Here is a 21,147-nt window from a genome sequence, read left to right as displayed (position 1 = left end):
TATAAATAATATTTTATTATTTTCTTTTGAGTGGGACACATGGCAATATTTAGACGGTTGGATGGAATTCCATGGCTGAGATTGACAAAAAAATCTGTTGGCAGTTTTGAAGGAATAGCCGGGGATCCTGATTCGTGATTGGAGAAGATTGTTTGCCAAACATGGCCAATATTATCTCTCTTAGGCGGTTAGGCCTATTAACATACAGGCAGCCCGTTCTGCATAAAGTTACATGTGGAGATTATACTATTAAGAGAGCCCCATGGGTCAGGACCATTTGTAAAAGGGCTGTTTTACATCCTCAAATCTCCATTTGATACATCACCATTTTCAAGAAAATTGCAAAAAATTAAAGTGAAAACAAAAACAGCAAATCATAGTGAAAAACAAAAAGACCAAAAACCCCTCAACCCAGCTGCTAGCCGGACCCACGACGCCGTGGGTTTGGCGTGACCTACCTCAAACCATCGTGACTCAGATCACAACACAATTCTAATACCTCACAACCCGATTCTAATGCCTTAAAACCCGTTTTTTGATTCAAAACTAAAATTTAGAGGTAGAAAGTGAATCCTTTAGGGATTTTATCACCCTAAAGGCCGGAAAAATTGACTCTGGCGCCGAAGAAGTGTCAGAGAAAGTGACTCTAGACCCGCCCCACGGGTTTGGAGTGACCCGCCCTTTTGAGCTCAAAATATAGTGTGTGTAGGTGTATGATATTTTTGTGGATTTGTTTTGTGTTTGCTTAGGTGTCAGTTTGTGAGTGGGGGCTGTAAAAGGTGTCTTTTGCAGATGGTCTGGATTCAAGGTTTATTCTACTATTAAATATATCTCACATATTTAATAGCATAATCTTAAAAAAAAAACAATCGACTAAAAATGTATAAGAGAATGACATTGATCAGGGACAGAACCAGAAAGTTTGATGGGGGCCACGGTATAAATTCAAAATATATTAAAATAATATATAAGGGAAAAATATAATTTAGCCCCCCCCAAACTACAAGTCATTTTCATTTTAGCCCCTTAATGTTCAAAAAGTGGTAAAGTAGCCGCCCAAACTACTAACTAGTTGCAATTTGGCCACTCCATTAGTCATTACTATCAAATAGGATGGAAGCTTCAATACTACGTCATTTTGACAATGTTAAGTTACTAAAATACCCTTTTGAAAAAAAATCAATTTAAAAAATTCCTCCCAAAACGACATCGTTTTAAGAAAAAAAAAAAAAAAACTGTGGTTTAGGGGTGGCTCGCCGGCCACCCCCATGGCCTATGGGGTGGCTGGCGAGCCACACCCCTAAGCCATTTTTTTTTCTTTTTTTTTTATTTTTTATTTTTTATTCTCAAAACGACGTCATTTTCAGGGGGCATTTTTTAAATTAATTTTTTTAAAAAGGGCATTTTAGTAACTTAACCTTGTCAAAACGACGTAGTATTAAATTTTTCATCCTATTTGACAGTAATGACAAACGGAGTGGCCAAATTGCAAGTAGTTGATAGTTTGGGGGCTACTTTATCACTTTTTGAACATTAGGGGGCCAAAATGAAAATGGCTGGTAGTTTTTGGGGCTAAATTATATTTTTCCCAATATATAAAAACGAAATAGCTTCAATTTAGTTTTGACAAAAAGATAACAATTAAAAAAAAGAAAAAAAAAAAAAAGATACATAGATAATTGTTTCATAATACATTTCAAATTTCAGCTCAAACGCCTATCAAAATGGAACCCGTTGTGTTTTCATATCCAGAAAATCATCTATGATTGAATTTTTACTAAGTATCACAGCAATTTCTTTTTCGATGTACAACATTAGAGAATCCGTCAGAAACTCATATTTAATTTTGTTGCGAAGCCTAGTTTTGATGATATTCATAGCTGAAAATGCTCATTTTGTAGTTGCGGTAGAAACGGGAAGAGTAAGCAGAAACACAACAACTCAAAAAACAAGTTGGTAGATAATTGATTTTTTGGTTCTAACCAACCATTGGCATAATTAAGAAATATAACAATCCTTGGAAAGTTGAATGTTGAACTACATTGTGTTCACAATGGTGAAGTTCTATTTCCATTTGTTCTTTTTCAAGATCGGTAATGTCTTGCGGATAGAACTTGTTTACCAAATGACAAATATCATCAATTCTAAAAGACTCACGCAAAACTCGAGGATCAAGAGCCAAGTCGAGAATAAGCAACTCCACTGCATGCTCACTAAATCGGCGATTTAATTCTTGTAATTGAGAATTTATTGCAACACAAAAAATATATACACGGTAATGATGCTCAATTGTAAAGTCAACTTGTTGATGGCGAGCTCGACCTTTTCTCTCAACATAACGGGCATTCATATCTGGAACATCTATGTTGCGTTTATTGCAAAACAACTTTACATTGGTAAATAAAACTTTCCATTTATCATCTCTATATTTTTGGATACACCTTTTAGTAGATGAAACAAGATGCATGACACTTAAAATGTCTTGAGATTTGGATTGCAATGCTTGAAATAGATGATCGATGACCTACATAGTTTCTTTCATGAAATGTAAGATGAATACAAATTCAAATGAAGTCATTACCTAATGAGCTAAATCAGCTTCTACTCATTGGGAAGAAGTAGTTCTCACATCAATAATTTTAACAATAACTTCACAGGCTGAATTAAAATTTTTGATTAAGTTAGAAATTGATCTCAAGTGAGAACTCCAATGCATATCTCCAGCTCGTTGTAACGTACTAATTTGATTAAGTCCCCTTCCACTCTCAATATCATCAATTGTAATCATATAAGCATTTTCAGATGCTTGGGCAACTCGCAATTCTTCATACCGACTGCATGAGGCACAAACAAAATTGATAACATAATTCAAATTGGTAAAAAATTGATGAACATAATTGATTTCTTTTGATGCCGCCACTAATGCCAATTGCAAATGATGTGTGAAACAATGAATGTAGTAGGCATATGGACAATCATTTGAAACGCTTGAAACCCATTCCACCCGCCTCACATATTACTTGCGCCAGCCCTTGAAGGTTAATGTAGCAGTATGAGAGACATGAACATGTCCAAAAAAGCGTTCTCGCACAAAGCCATTCTTGTCAACAAATCTCAAAACTATAGCCATTTGCTCATTCATTGACTCATCATGAGCTTCATCAACAATTAGGCAAAACTTTGCATCATCGATTTAATCACGAATTGCCTCCTTCACTTTGGTTGAAAAAACATGTAAGTGATGTGTAAGAGGCATTTTTGGGAGCTTTAGTGATCACTTCAACAAGCTGTTCATTATATGAAATCGTCAAATCTAACATCTTAAGAAAATTTCCACAATTTGTTGAACTCATACTTTTAACCCGACCTCTAAAAGCAACACCTTGAAATGTAAGCTCTCGAACAACATCAATTGAGGCTTTCAATTGCAGGCGATTGTTTGCAATTTGTTCAGAAGTGAAATTTCAAACACATTCTGTATATGTTGAGATTGGTTCCTCAAATCTTCATATAACCTCTCAAAAACTCTGTGAAATGAATTTGGATCTTTCCTTACATGATTGAGAAAAGCACAATCTTTTCCATTTCTAAATTTCTTCCAATTTCTGAATCCATTTATAGTGAATACACGTTGCGTAAAATGCCAGATGGCTTATTAAAGAGAAAGTAGGGTAGACAAAAGGCTGCATCTTTCTCACGCGAATATTCAAGCCATGAAGGAAATAGCTTGAACTACGAAGGTTGAAAGCTACGAAGATGATTTTGTTGTCTAGATTTTCGGGTAGTCTGAGATAATACATTGGTACGGACCAGCTTTAATGTAAGCTCTTCGAATTTCATCTCGTTGATTAACATCACATTCCTATTTCTGACAACACAATCCATGATTAAACTCCAATGAACTAATATCAAATTCATTGCCATCAACTCCCCAAAGTCTTTTAGAAAAATTTTCAGAAATTAGGATATTAGAAGTTGGCGATGATGTATCACCAACATTGACATTTGAACTTTGTGCATTTTTTCTTTTGAAAAAATCAAGTATTGTATTTGACTTTCCCATCATCTACAAATAAATTTACATGATCGTTTTGGAGTCTTTAGAAAAGAAAAGAAAAGAAAAAAAATGCGTAGGTTAACAATGAACAAAACCCCAACATCTTTCACAAACAAAATAAGGAGAAAACATAAAATTCCAAAAATAACTTCCACAAAAATGCTTTAGAAAGAAAATCCATCAAATATGTCTGCCAAAAGACAAAACATATTAATTTCCTAAAACAAAAGCTTTATATATACAAATGCATATGTATATGTATATCCATTCACACACACTGAGCAGACACAACAAACATGTATTTATATATGTTTAGTAACTTTAGTTGTGCAGAAGAAAACTCACAAATTTCATGGAGATGAACAAGAACAAAATTTGTCCTACAAATACTTGGAAACTCTTACAGTAAGAATGTCAAGAAACTTTACCTAAAAAGATCCTGTTCATCAAAATAAATAAATCTTGTTAGTTCGAAAAACCCAATTAACCTATTTCACCATTGTGTGCGCACATACATACATATAATGCATATACAGGAAGCAAAATATACATGTGCCTGTTTATTGACGTTAACTATGCAGAAAGAAACTCACAAATTTCGTGAAGATGAACTGGAACAAAATTTGTCACTACAAATACTTGGAGACATTTATAGCAAGAAACCTCAGTACCTCACCTACAAAAACAAAACCCATTAGTTATAAAAATCATTGCACCATTGTGTATGCTTAAATATACATAAAACAGTAAAACACACACACAAAAAGAAAAATTTACATATTTATACAAGAAAAACCACGACATCTTTTACAAACAAAATTAGGAGAAAGCATAAAATTCCAAAAATTACTTCCACAAAAATGCTTTAGAAAGAAAAGCCATCAAAATTCCCATACGGCCAAACCAAATCAAGAACCAGAAATCCCCACAGAAAAGGTCCAAGATTTACATATATGCATACATAAAGAAAATATCAAAAAAAAAAAAAAAAAAAAAAAAAACACACAGAAATCCCCAAAATCCCATCTAGGAATCCTAATTTTCGAATCCAACCCAAATTCTCACAATTTCTTACTTCTAATCCCACGAATATAACGAAATTTACAAGAAAATGGTAAAGGTTTTACCTCATTAACACATATGGCCAGAATCCCACTTATTTTTCTTCTAACTGGCCAGCAACTCTCTCTCTCTCTCTCAATGTCATTCTCGCTCTCAATTTGGAACTGTCGCTCTTAATCTTTTTTTGACTACCTAATTTTTTTTTAGAATTTGAGTGGGGGCATAACCCCCACCGATCCCCTCGCCGAGAAAGCAGTTGTGCAGACATGAACGAAGTATATATGGGCACAGAGGCAACACATAAGGATCAACTGGCAATTCGTTTGCAGCACATGGTGTCATGGATGAGAGGTTTGGTGGTATAGCCGTGCATAAGAGGTAGCGAGTGTGCACCTAAAAAGGAGTCCCTACCGATCACTTTTCCGACATGGGTGGTCCGAACAGTCTTCGTTGTCAACCTAGACCACAGGACGTGGGGGCAGAAGACGAGTTTATCGTTGAGAGTGATCCTGTCAATCCTTTTGATGGGCGTGGAGTGCGGAGGAAACTTCTTAGGACACAAGCTCATGCTATTCCATGGGAATCAGGCGTCAATCTCGACATCCCGGAATTCCAAGGTTGGTTGCAACCCGAAGAGTTCCTTGATTGGGCGATTACGTTCGCAGAGGTTCTCGACTTCAAAGGGGTATCCGATGAACGACGAGTCTTTTGATGGTAAACATGTTCCAGGGAAGGGTTGCTGGGTGGTGGCGGCAACTGAAGCAAACTAGAGTGCGGCAAGACAAAGAGAAGACCAATAGTTGGGAGAAACTATTGAAACACATGCATGTCTCTTTCTTGTCCCATAGTTATACCATGTGCCAAAGGATCGTGGCTTGATGGAGCATCCAAGGGATCGCGACAAGGACTATCAGAATTCAAGGATGAATTCTCTCCAACTTAGGGAGGATGATGTAGAGCAGGACAAATACTCGGCCAGCTTTATTAGAAAGATTATAACTCGAGTTTCAGACATCAGATTGGAGCGAGCTTGGTAGCATTGGAAAGCTAATTCAAATATCTACAAAGTCATGTCGCACGAGGTTCAGCTAATTTCAATGTTTACTAGGTCAAAATGGACATAGGGCCTAAATTGAAGTCTTTGGAATTTGTGTCCGGACATGGATCAAGAATGTCCGAACATGGCATCTGGAAAGCTTGTCCGGACATGGCTTTTGGCCGTCCAGACACGTCTCTGTGTTTAATTTACGCACTTTTATTTAGTGTTCGTCCGGACAGGGGTATGTGCCATTTGGACAGGCCTCGTAGAGTTACAAATTCGAGTTTATTTCGTATTACTATTACATTTAAGGTTTGGGGGGCCATAAATACATATTTATAGCCATAAGAACGTAACTTTTGATTATATTTGAGTTTCTATCAATAAGAAGTCTCAGAGTTGAGTTTCTTCATTATTTTCCTTCAAACCCTAGATAGACTTTAGCATTTTGAAAAGATTTCTTAGATCTTTGATAGACTCAAGATCTAAGTTATATTTATCTCTTCTTCTTGTTGTTTTACTTTGCATCTCATGACATCACGCTGCATTAGACACCAAACACATTTTTTAAGAGAAACCATTAAAGAAAAGAAGTCCAAACATGCTTTAAATAAAAAGGTATTTTTATTTAGTTTTACATGACATGACCCCACGACATTGAGTGAGGCGAAACACTAAACAACTTAGTGGTCAAGTGGGGGAATAAGCTTGACAAACTCAAAGTTAAGCGAGGACAATACTTTAAACTTGAAGTTAAATGAGGCGACACTCTTAACAAACCCACCGATTAAATGGGGATGATATGCTTAAAAACCTCATGCTAGGAGATCCTCATTGTTTGAACTTAAAAGTTAACTCCGTGCATGTGATAATAAGTTGGACATAACTCTTGCTATTAGTGTCAGAATTGCACATATGATCCCACTCTGAAAAACTCTTTTTGGTGTACATGTATTTGGCCATGAAGAAAAGATCGGTGGGCGCATTTTTACAGTCAAAATTTACTGTTTTCACCTCAAAAGCCACATTTTAAGTTATTTTCTATTTTATCTTCTATCAATTTTAACGTTTGACGTTGACCGAAGGGTGTTTTTTTTGACAATTTGTTAGTTTGATATGCTAATATCACATCTGGTAGTCGATGAGAAATGCTACACACCATTTTTAGTGTTCATTTTTTACTCCTTTTTGCTCTTTTGCTTTTTATTTTTATTTTATTTTTAAAAAAAGAAGTGGACATGAGACAAAAATGCTAAAAAAATAAATTTTGGTAATGCCATTTTTTGGTTTTGAACTCAATTCATTTTTGAGTTTTTTTTTTAGTGTGAATATCAAGGAGAAAAAAGAGTTGAGATTATGTTTGGATGGTAATTGATAAAATTAAATAAAAATTATAAAAATACATATAATTAAAAAAATTATTAAAATATTAAAGAAAACAAAATTAAAAAAAAAATTAGGGGCAATTTTGAACCACCCCTAGGGGTGGCCAAACTACCACTAAGGGTTGGATCAGCCACCTCCAGGTGTTTAAAGGTGGTTGAGTCACCACCATAGGGTGGATCGGCCACCCTCGAAACTAATCGCCACCTCCAACAGCGATTTTCCACCCCAAAAACTGCTTGGGGGTGGTTCAACCACCCCCAACGGCTACTTGGGCAAGGTCAATCCACCTCTGAAGCTAATGGGGGTTGTTCGGCCACCCCTAATTGCTACTTGGAGGTGGTTTTGCCACCCCCAAATTAGACAGGTTGGGAGTGGCTAGGCCACCTCCATTAGCTTCAGCCTTTGGGGGAGGCTGATCCTTCCTTGGGGGGTGGATTAGTCACCCTCAGATTTTTAGGTGTGGTCCAGCCACCACTTGGAGTGTTTGAGCCACCATAAATTTATTTATTTATTTTTTTAATCTTTATTTATAATTTTTATTAATTGGGTTGAAAATTTTTGAGTTAAGTTGAAAATTTTTAAGTTGAGTTGAGTTGAGTTTAAAAAATTGCCAAACATGAATTTAGAAAAAATTTGAGTTTGAATTGGAAAATCTTGCTTCCAAAACAAGGCCTAAGTATTTCTCTTTTTAGTATATTTCCATTTCCCCCCTTTCCTAACGAAAACTAATGATACTACGACAAGAGCAAAGACAGTAGCGCACTGGATACCAACCCATCCACAAACTCCTAAAACCCCAGGAAGCTGCTTGGCCATGGCAACACCACCACACCAGTCCACCCGCTCCCAAAAACCCTAGACCCCAAAATGACCACAACCCAAAAGAACCGCTAAATCTCACAGCGACTTTCACCGCAAAAACAAAATTATAATAATAAAAAAAATGTTCAGAAGAAGACTCGCTTCCCTTGTCTCCTCCTCAGTCCTCCTCCCCTTACTCCGCAGCAAACCCATTCCCACACCGCAATCCATACAGTTCCTTCAATGCCCTATCCCTAATTCGAATTTGAAGCCCAATGGGGCTGGGGTTTTGGAAGGGTATAGGGCGTACAGCCTTCTGAGCCTGAACGATCTGAGGGACAAGATGCCGAGAAAGCAGAAGACGAGGAAGGGGCGTGGGATAGGGTCCGGGAAGGGAAAGACAGCCGGGAGGGGTCACAAGGGCCAGAAGGCCAGAGGGTCCGGCAAGCTCGGCTTCGAAGGGGGTCAGACCCCGCTTCGTCGCCGCTTGCCCAAGCGTGGCTTCAATAACCCTTTCAGTCTCACTTTTCAGGTGCATTTTTTTGTCTTGTTTTTTGGTAATGTTTGTTTGGTTGCTAAGAAAATGGAGCCATGTGAAGAAAAATGGAATTATAGACTTGTATCTCAGGCGATATTTAAGTTGAAAGAACGACAAAATATGGTTGCAAGTTAAGTTGAAAATTTGGGTGCTTTTAGTTTTCTTTGGTAGTTTCTGCTTCCTCTTGAAGTGTTGAGATTTGGGAAGTGAACGAGAGGAAAATGAAATGAGTGTTGTTGTTGTTGCTGCTTTTCTTTTTCTTTGTTTTTCCCCCTATATCTGATTACTGTCGCTACTAAGGAACAATGTGAGGTAAAATGTTTGTTATTTTTCTAAGCTTCAATTTTTATTTTTATTTACTCTGTGGAGCATTGTGGAAATGATTTATCATTGGATTACTACGTGAATAACTGATTTAAACATGAAAAATAATGAGTGTATATCCAACTTTTTTTTTTTTATAAGTAATGAGTGTATATCCAACTTAGGGCTCGTGCTGATTTGTGGTTAATAAACTGTTACGTATTGGTTTAAGAATAGAATAATGCTAAATATTACACCTCCATTCCACTGAATTGATGTAGCAGTGCTATCAGCTCTCGGAATTGAGCTATTCAACTGACACATCAGGCTAGTTGGATGGGGTGTGGTATGTAGCATTATTCTTAAAAATATATGGCATTCTGAGCTTTTTTCTCTGGGGTATCGAAACTCTGAACCGCTACAGATATGCACATGCATGAATTAGATTTCCTCCCGATTGACATTGGTCCATTAACTTCTTATGGCTCTCCTCAAACAGATGATATTATGATTTATGAGATGAGTGATTGGTAAATAAGCAAATTGTCTGTTCAAAACCTGTGTAGTAACCACCTTCAACTTTCTACCTAATTAGTATGTTAATCCAACGTAAGTCCTTACATTAGTTTCCCTTGCCTTGCTCATTGGTATGAGTAAAGAAAGTAAGATTCAGTCTTTTACATCTCATTTTTTCTCTAAACCGTTATTTCTTGTTCAAAGCAATGGTAAATTTGTCAGGTGTATTAAACTTTTCATTTTAGATTGGTCTCTCTTGCTGGACTAGTTAATAAATGAATCGATCAAATTGAATTTTGGAGGGAAGGAAATGATCGAAACTTTGAGAATCAAGAAAGGACTTTAGAGGAGCTCAAGTCCTTTTTCTTTTATTCTCTCTTTTCTTGGATAGCTGCTTTTTTAGCTCCCTTAGTTTATTAGCTTTAATGACTTTCTTGTTCTTTTTTCTTCTCCTATTTAGGCGTTCTCTTGTATACTTTCTATGTCCTAGGGTTGCGCCCACTCTGCATTTTTTGATATATACTTTATTACTTATCAAAAAATATATATATATTTCCAAGCCAATGAAGATTTTGAGACTCATACTGAATATGCAATTTAGTGTATACAGTATATGCTACTCTTACCTTCCTCGCAAAAATTCCCATTCCCAGTACTCATATAGTCACTGAATCCATACTTCTCTCAGTATTAGCATCATCTTTTTAATTGCAATCTTTATTAGTTTTGGAGTTGGTGGGATGTCGGATAGGTTGTTTTGGTAAGCATAAGAACTATGTGATTTGCGAGTGCAATTCTGCTTTGCCTGCTCTGGTGTATTTGGTTTGAGCATGACATTAACATTTCGGGGTGTTGAACTTCTGGCTAAGGTCAAGATGGTGTTCTAATCATTCTGAGTGGATGACATTATTGGGTTGCTTTACCTTTTTCTTCAGTTTGTTATTCTTTAGATTTTATAATTTAAATTTTTATTTGGTTTCTCCAATATACTTCCCATGTACTTGGATTGCCCCCTTTTGCACTTTAAAGTATTCTTACTAAAAATAAAAAATGGTAAAGCAATCATTTTTCATCAGTGGCGTGATGGATGCGATTTCTTGTTAACTACTAGCCCTGTCATTACAGCTTAACATTTGATATCTAAGTAAGGACGATGGGGCAAGTACTGTAGTAGAATGTTGCTCTTGGTGTTTGTTTTTACAGTCAATGCCTTACAAAAGTATGCCTTGGTTATGTCTTTGGCTGTTAGATAAAGTGCTTTTTTAGTGGACCATCAGTTGACCAAACTTTACGTGGATGGCCATTTTAGGAATTGATTCAGTGAAACTGGTGCAGCTTAGTCTTACATGATATGATGGGAATATTAGAATTTGGGTTCTGGACTTTTTCTAAGGTTTCCAAGTTTTCTCCAATATTGCTGCTGGATATTGGGCCATAGAATGAGTCTTATAAGTTGCATGGGATCCAGGACATCAGGCTAGTCATTTAAATCATCTTGAAAATCAATGCTTGTGTAATCATCTGTATGTTTAAGGAATCTGACATATCTGTAGAGCCTAAGGACCATAACTCGGGAGAGAATACATAGTATAACCTTTTTGCCAACTTCTTAACCTTGCTGCATACTAAAATTTTAACAATATGCTAGTTAGGTGTATCTCTTACATACTTCTTGTCTATATGAGTTGCGTCTTTTGCGCTTTTCAATTATATTTCGAGTACTTATAAAAAAAATTACGACAATAAGGTGCTGTTGTTCATCTTTACTATGTGTAGAGGCTTAAAAGGTGTCTTGTTTATTTTCATTTGTTCATTACTAATTCGCATCCAGGTCAAATGGGTCATTTGTTGTCTTGGTTTGGATATCGGTATTTTCTTGCAGAATTAATGGCTATGACAGGAAATCTTATTATCAACTTTTCCTCTCTCTCTCTCTCTCTCTCTCTCTCTGTATTTAGGATGGCTTGATCTTTTTGGTTTTTCTAATTGAGAAGAAAGTTCCAATAGTGTTACGTACCTTTCTTTCAATTCACTTCCTGAAACTGCTCATGTATAAATGACATACTCATAAATCTTTATTTTTTCTGGCAGCCAGTAGGGTTGGGAAAAATTGCCAAACTTATAAATGCAGGGAAGATAGATTCTTCTGAATTAATTTCAATGAAAACACTCAAGGTAGAGTGACTTCCTTCTCTAGTTTCCCAAATTTGAACGATTTCCTTCATTCACTTTGGCTCATTCTCGCTATAACTATTACAATAGGATACAGGAGCAATAGGGAAGCAGATAAAAGATGGAGTAAGATTGATGGGACGTGGTTCTGAACAAATCAAGTGGCCAATTCATCTGGAGGTAAATCTTTATTTTTGGGCTTTCTGCTTTATGTGCTGACTCCAAAATTATATAGCCAAGGAATCATTCTTGATTCTCTCTTCATTTTTCTTTCATTGGATTTTTTGCTTCACTGTAATACTGTTGTTGCTTTTCTTGGCTGGATGATGATAATATTGGCCTGATGGGGTGAAAGTGCCTCCTCATGCCTGTTCTTAGATTTTGATGCTATATGGGTTACTCTCACGGTTTCGGTTCAGGTGGTTTCATCGTATTCTCATTGGTTCTGGAAAATTATTTGTCAAATTATTATTCTCATAATTCTCTTTGTCAAAACGTCAAGGGCTTGCTAATCTTATTTTTTGGCTGACTGGTCTCTGAAATTAACTTTTTGGGGTTCATCAGTGCATCCTTTCGTGTGCTAGTTTATCAAGATAGTGTCCAAGACAATTAGTTTTGAAGTAAACACTAATGTATTTTATCTCAATATTTTCAATCACATGTTCAGAAAATCATACTCATATAGAAGTTGACAGGTTTCAAGGGTGACGGTTAGGGCAAGGGAAGCAATTGAAGCTGCTGGAGGGTCTGTCAGAAGAGTGTATTACAACAAATTGGGCTTCCGAGCACTGCTCACGCCTGAGTGGTTTGAAAAGAAGGGCAGGTTGTTACCAAAAGCAGCTAGGCCTCCCCCGAAGCAAAGAGATAAAGTTGATAGCATTGGCCGATTGCCTGCCCCAACCAAACCTATACCATTTTCGGTTGATGAAACAGAGGCACCCTCCTCTGCTTCATCTGCTTAATAAAACAGCAAAGCGGTTTGTTGGCTCATTTTTAAGTATTTGTATTTTGATGAGGAAATTATGTATGAAGATTTTGTTTCTTGTAAGAGGCAGTTCTTTTCAATATGCTTTTCATATGCTAGTTTTCTGTGGTTGGAAACAAAATGCTAATTGACTAGCAGGCAAAATGCTTTGAGCGATCAACAAAGAGAGCAAAGGCTTGTTACTTGTTATTTGTCCATCTTATTTCAAGCTCTTTCCAGTGTCCTGACTGTTTTGTTGATCACTGGGTGATGGGGTCTGTATACATTTGTGTCCTTAGTTTCTTAATTAACTGAAACTGATTTGATAAATGGAAAGTTTAACCAATTTTCTCAGGCAGGGTGGTAGCAGCTAGGGCTGGGAATTTTTGAAATGACCCTTGAATCTTGGTTGAGGCGTTTTGATCCTTTTAATTAAATGCGTTGGGTTGTAGTTGATATACATATATCTTATATACATCTCGACATGACTTAAATTTGACATGTGACATTAGAGCTGTTTTTGACACGACGTTTGTACCAGTCATAAATCACATATGAAATTAGCAAGTTATGGTTGAGAGGTTTGATTTGTTTAATTAAATTAGTTAAGTTGTAATTGACTTATGTAGTTTTATACTTATATTTCAACACAATTTGAACCAAACACATGAAGTTGCTGCACCTGGCTTCAACTTGGAAAATGGTCCTCTCCATTTCACTTGAAGAGGAGTCCTGATTAGCAGCACGCGTCGTGCGTGGCACGCCCATGCACGACAGTGCAAATTTTTTTTTTTTTTTTTTTTTTGTTAAAATTTTTTTTTTTTTGCACGTGGCGTGCCATGCACGCCGCGTGCTATATTACATTACCCGAAGAGGAGAGGAGATATAGATAAAAAAAAAATGACAATTTTACCCCTCTAAAAAAAAAACTAACCGGAGGCTATCCATTTTATTTGAAAGGGAAAAGATTTTATTCCCTTCAACTTACCATTTAGAAATCAACGTTGATGGTTAAAACATGGTTTTTTATATTAAATGATATCGTTTTCAGATTAAAGTTTTGAATGTACATTTTGAATCTTCAGGATGATTTTGACTTCTACAGACCCTTGGTGTGCATCAGGGTGGATTTGAATTTGACTCAACATCACACTGGCGCGATTAATATTAAAAGTTTCTCTTGTGTTTTTCTTAAGTTCTTCTAAGAATGATGTGGCTATTAAATTCACCATTGGGGTTGTGATCGATCATTATTAGATTTTGATCAAATGGTGAATTTAATAGCTACATCATTCTTGGAGGGATTCAAGAAAGACATAAGAGGGACTTGTAAAATTACTCTACTGGGCCATCATATGGTTGGGAATTATTGCTATAATAATTGCCGGAAGAGCCAAAAACACAAGAGTTGAAGAAAAAAAGAAAAAGAAGAAAGGATCGAAAGTGTTTGATTGGATTGAAATTAAACTTTTGGATATGCGAAGAGGCAGATGACTTCTATGATAGTTTTGATTGAATGGCTCTCCAATGTGCCTTAAAGCTACAAAGGGAAAACGATCACTTTATTTTATTTTTTGTTTGTTTGTTTGCTTTCTGAGCAAAGGGAAAACAATGCTTATCCAAATCCATCATGATTCATGAAGGTTATCGACTTGCATCTTATTTTAATCCTATTTCCTATCCACATGGACCACATCTCATTGTCATCTACTGAAGCATGATCTCGCCAATGACACTTGCTGTTTTCTTTCCCCTTTTAAAAGATTATTCATTTCTTTGAAATTTGTTCCCTTGTAAATATTGTCCAAATTCCTTCTCCATTACAAGAATCCCATGCCTTTCCATGATCTTTGTTTTCTCATGGGATTGAGTTACACACTACCAAAAAAGCTAAAATAGTAACACTTGGAAAGTGACATTTAAACTTAAAAAACGTCACTATTGATGTAGTGCTGTTTGCATAGCGACATTTGGCAAATGCCCTTAAACATAGTAACTAGATTCAAAATTGGAGATATTTGAACAATAAAAAATGTCACTACAAGGCGACATTTAAGCCCAAACGTCACCTTCTGGAAGGCGACATTTAACCAGCCAATTTGGCAACAACAAATGCTTGAAGATTATTATCTCTCTTAGAAACCTGAGCGGCGGACCCAGGAAAAAAAGAAAACAACATGAAAAGAACTACCACCTTATTGTTAATGTTCCTCCCAAACTACCAATTGTGTTGATATCTTTTCTAAACTACTAAAAAAATATCAATGTTTCCCCTAATGACAAAAATAAAATTTATAAATTTTTTTTTTAAAACAAATTCTTAAAAATTTTAAAAAATAAATAAAAACTAAAAAAAAAAAGAAAAAAAAGCGAGCCATCACTTGGTTTTATTTTTTTATTTTTTATTTTTTAATTTTAGTTGTAGTTTTTTGGCCACCCCGTTTTTTAATAAAAAAAATATTAGAATTATTATTTTTAAACAAAACAAAGATACTATTGTACATATTAGAGTTTATAATGATATTTTTATCTTATTGAAAAACTTTTAGGGTTATTTTTATATTTTTCCTAGTTTTGGGAGATGTTTTAATACATATTTGTTTGATAATTTGGAGAGGATATTGATATAATTATGAAGGATATAATTTTCTTTTTCTTTTATGAGAAAAAAATAGAAAGAAAGTACACATAAAATAGTTTCAGAACTGTAGGGAATATTGAGCCTGAGAAGGTCCGTCAGGCGTCAAGACAGTGCATGATCAACTAAGCTGCCACGCGTCTCCATCAAACGTACGAAGTAATAGGCTAGAAAAAAAAAAAAAAAAAAAAATTTCCTTCGAAAAGTGGCTCTTTTATGCAAGCTTCCCTGCCATGGAGCACGCTTATAAATAATTCCGCCTCAGACACCGAAGCTCTGAAAAACCTAACTCAAAAGTCAACTGCCGCGCTCTGTCTGAGAGAATGGGCACCAAAGCAATGGAGTTGGCGGTGAGTAACCCACTGTGCTGCTTCGTCTCAAGGACTCCGCCCGATCGTTCACCAAAAGTTAGAGCTTTCACGGTCAGATGCTCCTCCCCCGGTGCCGCCCTAGGTAGCCCTAGCTTTTCCCTCTAGCTCAATTTTCCATTTTATCTGTTTTGGGTAATTCATAATTATTTGGGAAAAATATTATTTCCATTCTTTCCTTTATTTTGTCCAAAGCTGATTTTTTTCAAAGAAAACTAAAATTTCATGTGAATCACTCCAGCCTTAGGTTTGGCGGAAAGACCATGGAAGGCTTGGGATGCAAGACTTGTGCTTGAAGATGGTTCAATCTGGAAGGCCAAATCATTTGGTGCTACAGGAACACAAGTTGGTGAAGTGGTTTTCAATACATCTTTGACAGGGTGAGCTGATTTGTCAATACATTTTTTGCATAAAGATAAATGGTGATTTTCGTGTCTTTTGTTTAACATTCCTCGTTCAATGGCAGAAGGGTTGGGGAGGTTACAAAGATATTTTTTTGTGGGGAGGCGCTGGGGGTGAATTTTATCAGCGCTTGGTAGATTGGAAGATGGTTTGTTTTCCTATTAAGGCCAATTTTTTGTTGGGTATTTAGTCGCCGTGGTTTGGGGTGGAACAACATTGTTGGAGGCAGGTTATTTTTGTGAAATATGTGTAAGGCTTGGGGTTAATGGACTTTTGAAGAGGTGAGAAGGTCTTATGAAATGAGTTTGTGGAACTGCATTAGTGGTGTGTGGGATTGTTTTTCCCGGTTTGTTCATCTTAAGGTGGGGGGGATGGTAGTAATGTGTGGTTCTGTTACAATATCTGGCGTGGTGATATTGCATTGAAGGATAGATTTCCAGAATTATTCTAGTAACTGTGGATAAGGGATTTTCGTTAGTCACAATCGTGAATATCTGGTGAAAGGGAGCTCGACATCAGAATATATTACATTTCTTGACATTGGGAGATGGGAAGCTTGATCAGTTGATATTTTTCTTGGAACCATTGTATTCTAGTCTTCCATTGCATGAGGGTAACATAGAATGTGTTGGTGGCTTTCTAAGAACAGTAGGCTCAAAGGTTCATGCCTTCTACGAGGTACTTAGAGTTCTATAGCAGTTGAATTACCTTGAAAGAATATTTGGTGTGTAAAGATGCCGAGAAAAGTAGCATAACTTACAAAAGGGAAAATATTATTGTCGATAGATATTATGTGTAAGAATTGTGCTGAGACAGTAGATCATCTCCTCTAACATAATGTTGTGATAAGAGAATTGTGGTTTTCAGCCTTGTCGTTATTTGGAGTACACTGGGTGATGCAGTGGCCTGTGATAGCAATGCTTGTAAGTTGGAAAGGTATGATTTTGGGGTTAGTGCCCATGGGTCTCTGAACTCCGGTGGCCTGTGATGGAAATGTTTGTAAGTTGGAAAGGTATGATTTTGGGGTTAGTGCCTGTGGGTCTCTGAACTCGGGTGGCCTAGGTTTGAATCCCTCAGGTCGTGCAAATTTGGCTCTCTTTAAACTTATCAAAAAATGATTTTGGGGTTATTGCCTCTTTGCATTTTGTGGACAATCCTGTGAGAAAGGATCTATCTTACTTTGAACAACGTAGAGCTGAATGGGAACTTGCTTAAAACTCTATTCTTAAATATGATTTATCAAAAAAAAAAAAAAAAACACTATTCTTAAATATGATTGACTACAAGCATTAGGAAGTACAAATTGCAACTCTTTTTTCTGGATTTCATTGCTTTTTGAAATTTTTGATTTAAATTTGCCGAGACAAGGTGTTATAATCATTCTCCCTATAAATTCTTTTATCTTGTAATACAAAATTTTATTACTTATTTAAAAAGTTGGAATGCATAAACACTAATATAAATTATGAAATATGCACATGTGAATGTCTAGTAATGTCTATAGTTGACGGCTGCAAACTAATGAAGAGTCATTCTTGATTGATTTTTAATCAGTGTTATAATTATTTGAATTGCCTATGTTTTGATGGCAAATGAAAAGGCATGTTTTCTTCACGCTTAGAGGTTTCTTCAAGAAGTGCAGGCTCTTCTTACTTTAACTGCAGTTGCTTTTGGATCAAGAAGCACTTTTCTTTTGGCGCTATATGCTTAAATTGCGCCTAGACACACTTTTAGCAATAACAAGAGAACTTACAATGAAGGTTTATGAGTTGAGAAGTTGAGCAGGACCGTACATACAGTATGATTTATGGTTGCTATGCATATATATTGCAGGTATCAAGAGATTCTTACAGACCCTAGTTATGCTGGCCAGTTTGTCCTGATGACAAACCCACATATTGGCAACACTGGCGTAAATTTAGGTGAGTGAAATTTGTAATTTAAGTTGCGAACTCTAATTTCTTGGAGACTACTTGAAAATCTAATCATGATGCCTCTCATGTCAGATGATGAGGAATCAAAGCAATGTTTCCTTGCTGGTCTAGTCATTAGAAGTTTAAGTATCAGGTATGCGTCGATTATGCTGCTTTTGGAACTTTGATGTTGGCAACTTTGCTGAGTGATCTGTGCTCACTTAAAATATTGTTGCCAGTACTTCAAATTGGAGATGTGCAGAAACACTTGGTGATTATTTAGCAGAAAGGAACATCATGGGGATTTGTAAGCTATTCAACATAGCATGAGTTATTTAGTCACTTTGGAGATTCAATAAGATGGATTATTGAGCTTCGTCTGTCACTTCTGAGCTTCCTTTATTTTGTTGATGCTGTTCTGTTGTCCTACAGATGATGTTGACACTCGTGCAATCACCCGTAGATTGAGGCAAGATGGCAGCCTTATTGGTGTTTTGAGCACAGAAGAGTCAAAAGCAGATGAGGAACTATTAGACTTGTCCCGCTCATGGGACATTGTTGGTAAGAATTTCATGCAGTCATTTAAAGGGTTTGCAAATACTGCGGAAAATTTTGAGTCCATAGTTTTCTTGCCGAAGATTTTAAGTTCTTAGTTTTCTTGGTATAAACTTTGCAGGTGTTGATTTAATAAGTGGTGTTTCATGCCAGACCCCTTTTGAATGGATTGATAAAACGAAGTCAGATTGGGACTTTAACTCCAACCAGAGAGATGGACAAACTTTTCATGTAAAAGTTATTTAAGATTCGTCCAAAGCACTATATCTTTTCTTATGATTTGACAATTCACTCGTATCTCTATTTTGTGTATGTATAAAATGAAGGTTGTCGCATATGATTTTGGGATCAAGCATAATATACTTAGGCGGTTGGCATCCTACGGCTGTAAGATTACGGTTGTCCCTTCAACTTGGCCAGCTTCAGAGACTCTAAAGATGAAGCCAGATGGGGTTCTTTTCAGCAATGGCCCTGGAGATCCTTCTGCTGTTCCATATGCCGTAGAAACAGTGAAACAAATATTGGGAAAGGCTCCTGTTTTTGGAATTTGCATGGGTCATCAATTGCTTGGCCAGGCATTAGGTGGTAAAACCTTCAAAATGAAGTTTGGTCACCATGGAGGAAATCATCCAGTTCGTAATCTTCGTAATGGGCATGTTGAGATTAGTGCTCAGGTGTGTTAATTTTCTCAGACTTTATCTATTAACTTGGTTTGTATTTGTTTTTTCCATTGAGCTTTTCTATAGGGGACGGTTAAAATTATTTAGTAGGCACATTTATTTTCTCTGCTAATATATTTGCAACTTTTAACTGTGAATTTAAAGCTAGTTAAATTAACGCGAGAATTTGTAAATTATAGGTTTTCTTTATGGGATTGTTTTACAACAAAAATTTATAATGTGGCAGAATCACAACTATGCTGTTGACCCTGCATCACTTCCAAAGGGTGTGGAAGTAACTCATGTCAATCTTAATGATGGAAGCTGTGCTGGTCTTGCCTTCCCTGCACGAAACATCATGTCTCTTCAATACCACCCTGAAGCATCCCCAGGACCTCACGATTCCGATAATGGTAACGGAAGTTTTTTCTTTCTACATTTTTCAGCAGCTATAGAATCAATTTTCACTAATTTGAAGGTGCTCTCATAAATTATATTAGATAATTCCTTGATATCTGTTCTACTATAAGGTCGAGATGAGAGCTCGTTGTTGGGAAGTCTTCTTTTATGTTTCTTTTTGGAGAATTGCTACATGTATTTCAAAGTTTACTCCTTTATGTGGCAGTGGGAATCACCATTGAATTTTGGACGGATTAATCTATATTTTGATATAAGCATATGATATATTAATGATGATTTTCACTATCACATAGGGGAGTAAACACTTGAAACTATATGTAGTATTTCTCTTCTTTCTGGTCTCTGTTATTTTCAATAACCATGTGCATACATATAGTATGAGGTTACTCCCATCACAATATTGACACAAGGTATTATTGCTACAGCTTTTGGGGAATTCATCGAGCTGATGAAGAGAGCAAAACAAAATGCTTAAGCACAATCTGCACCAAAATACATGTAGTATGAGCTTGTGAGAGTTCAAAAGGTGGAAGTTAATGGATGTCAGCCACTGTTCATGAAGCCACATAGGGCATTTTATGTGGAGGAGGCTAGTGCTGTGTCCTCAACTTTGTTTATGAATATGGAATGGGCAAAATAATTGAGCATTTGCTAAAGTTGAACAATCATTAGGCATGCCATGTTTTGGGCTAAAGATGGTGGCCGATATGAAACTTCCTGTTGGCTTGGTTGCATGTGGTAAATTACTAGTTGAGTACTCCCAATCATTTGGCTCCATTGCTTTCTCCGATTCAATACATAGTAATTAGGGAACCTCTTGTGTTTTTTCTTTGTCATTTTGACTTTTAAGATTTAAATTTTCAATTTAATAGAGCCGGGACTTGAGTTTTATTTATTTTAAACTCGAAATTTCCCTTAATGCTAAATAATAGAAATTACATTTATGTGAAAATATTATTATATCTTTAGATAAATACAATTGTAAAAAAGAAAGCGGTGGTAGTTAGCGGTCACCACATTAAAGGAGTGGCTCGTGCTTGAGCCAACCCTATGAGGGGGTGGTTATTATTTCATAATGCTGACGTGATAGTTTCGATCGATATTTGAATTTTTTTTAACAATGATTGATTACTGGTTTAAGAGTTGGTTGTGACTGGTACTGTGGGATAAAAATGTAGGTTTTAATATTACTCTTTTCAGAAATATTTTTTATTTGATGGAGGTAATTATATTTCTACGACCATTTCTGTTATCTATGTAATGGAAAAGACGAAGATCTCAAATTTAAAATAGATTTAAATTCAGAAAACTAGAGTTCAAATTGTAACATCACTGAAGTTTATACATCTAACTA

At 36.2% G+C, this 21,147-nt stretch overlaps 3 protein-coding genes across 3 annotated transcripts in view; 2 read left to right on the top strand and 1 right to left on the bottom strand.

Moving 5' to 3' along the window:
• LOC132164990 (uncharacterized) overlaps positions 1–3,130 on the bottom strand; it is a 9,725-nt gene extending 6,595 nt beyond the window's left edge. Inside the window, exons 1-2 of the mRNA XM_059575505.1 lie at positions 3,021–3,130; positions 2,740–2,834 (exon numbers count right to left, since the gene is read on the bottom strand). Coding sequence (XP_059431488.1) covers positions 2,740–2,834; positions 3,021–3,130 — 205 coding nt within the window. The remainder of the gene's footprint in view (positions 1–2,739; positions 2,835–3,020) is intronic.
• A 5,142-nt stretch (positions 3,131–8,272) lies between these two features.
• LOC132166095 (uncharacterized) lies at positions 8,273–13,048 on the top strand. The gene is made up of 4 exons (XM_059576853.1): positions 8,273–8,877; positions 11,794–11,877; positions 11,965–12,054; positions 12,570–13,048. The coding sequence occupies exons 1-4, from the start codon at positions 8,488–8,490 to the stop codon at positions 12,834–12,836; spliced, it is 831 nt and encodes a 276-aa protein (XP_059432836.1). The 5' UTR covers positions 8,273–8,487; the 3' UTR covers positions 12,837–13,048.
• A 2,621-nt stretch (positions 13,049–15,669) lies between these two features.
• Positions 15,670–20,570, top strand: LOC132166358 (carbamoyl-phosphate synthase small chain, chloroplastic). The gene is made up of 10 exons (XM_059577160.1): positions 15,670–15,929; positions 16,086–16,224; positions 18,080–18,168; positions 18,253–18,313; positions 18,399–18,466; positions 18,592–18,720; positions 18,836–18,945; positions 19,041–19,388; positions 19,621–19,786; positions 20,219–20,570. The coding sequence occupies exons 1-10, from the start codon at positions 15,800–15,802 to the stop codon at positions 20,266–20,268; spliced, it is 1,290 nt and encodes a 429-aa protein (XP_059433143.1). The 5' UTR covers positions 15,670–15,799; the 3' UTR covers positions 20,269–20,570.
• Positions 20,571–21,147: the final 577 nt, after the last annotated feature.

This window comes from Corylus avellana, chromosome ca11 (genome assembly GCF_901000735.1).
Source record: "Corylus avellana chromosome ca11, CavTom2PMs-1.0".
Taxonomy (NCBI): domain Eukaryota; kingdom Viridiplantae; phylum Streptophyta; class Magnoliopsida; order Fagales; family Betulaceae; genus Corylus; species Corylus avellana.
The sequence above is the reverse complement of the archived record's forward strand: the minus strand, read 5'-3'. Positions and strand labels throughout refer to the sequence as shown.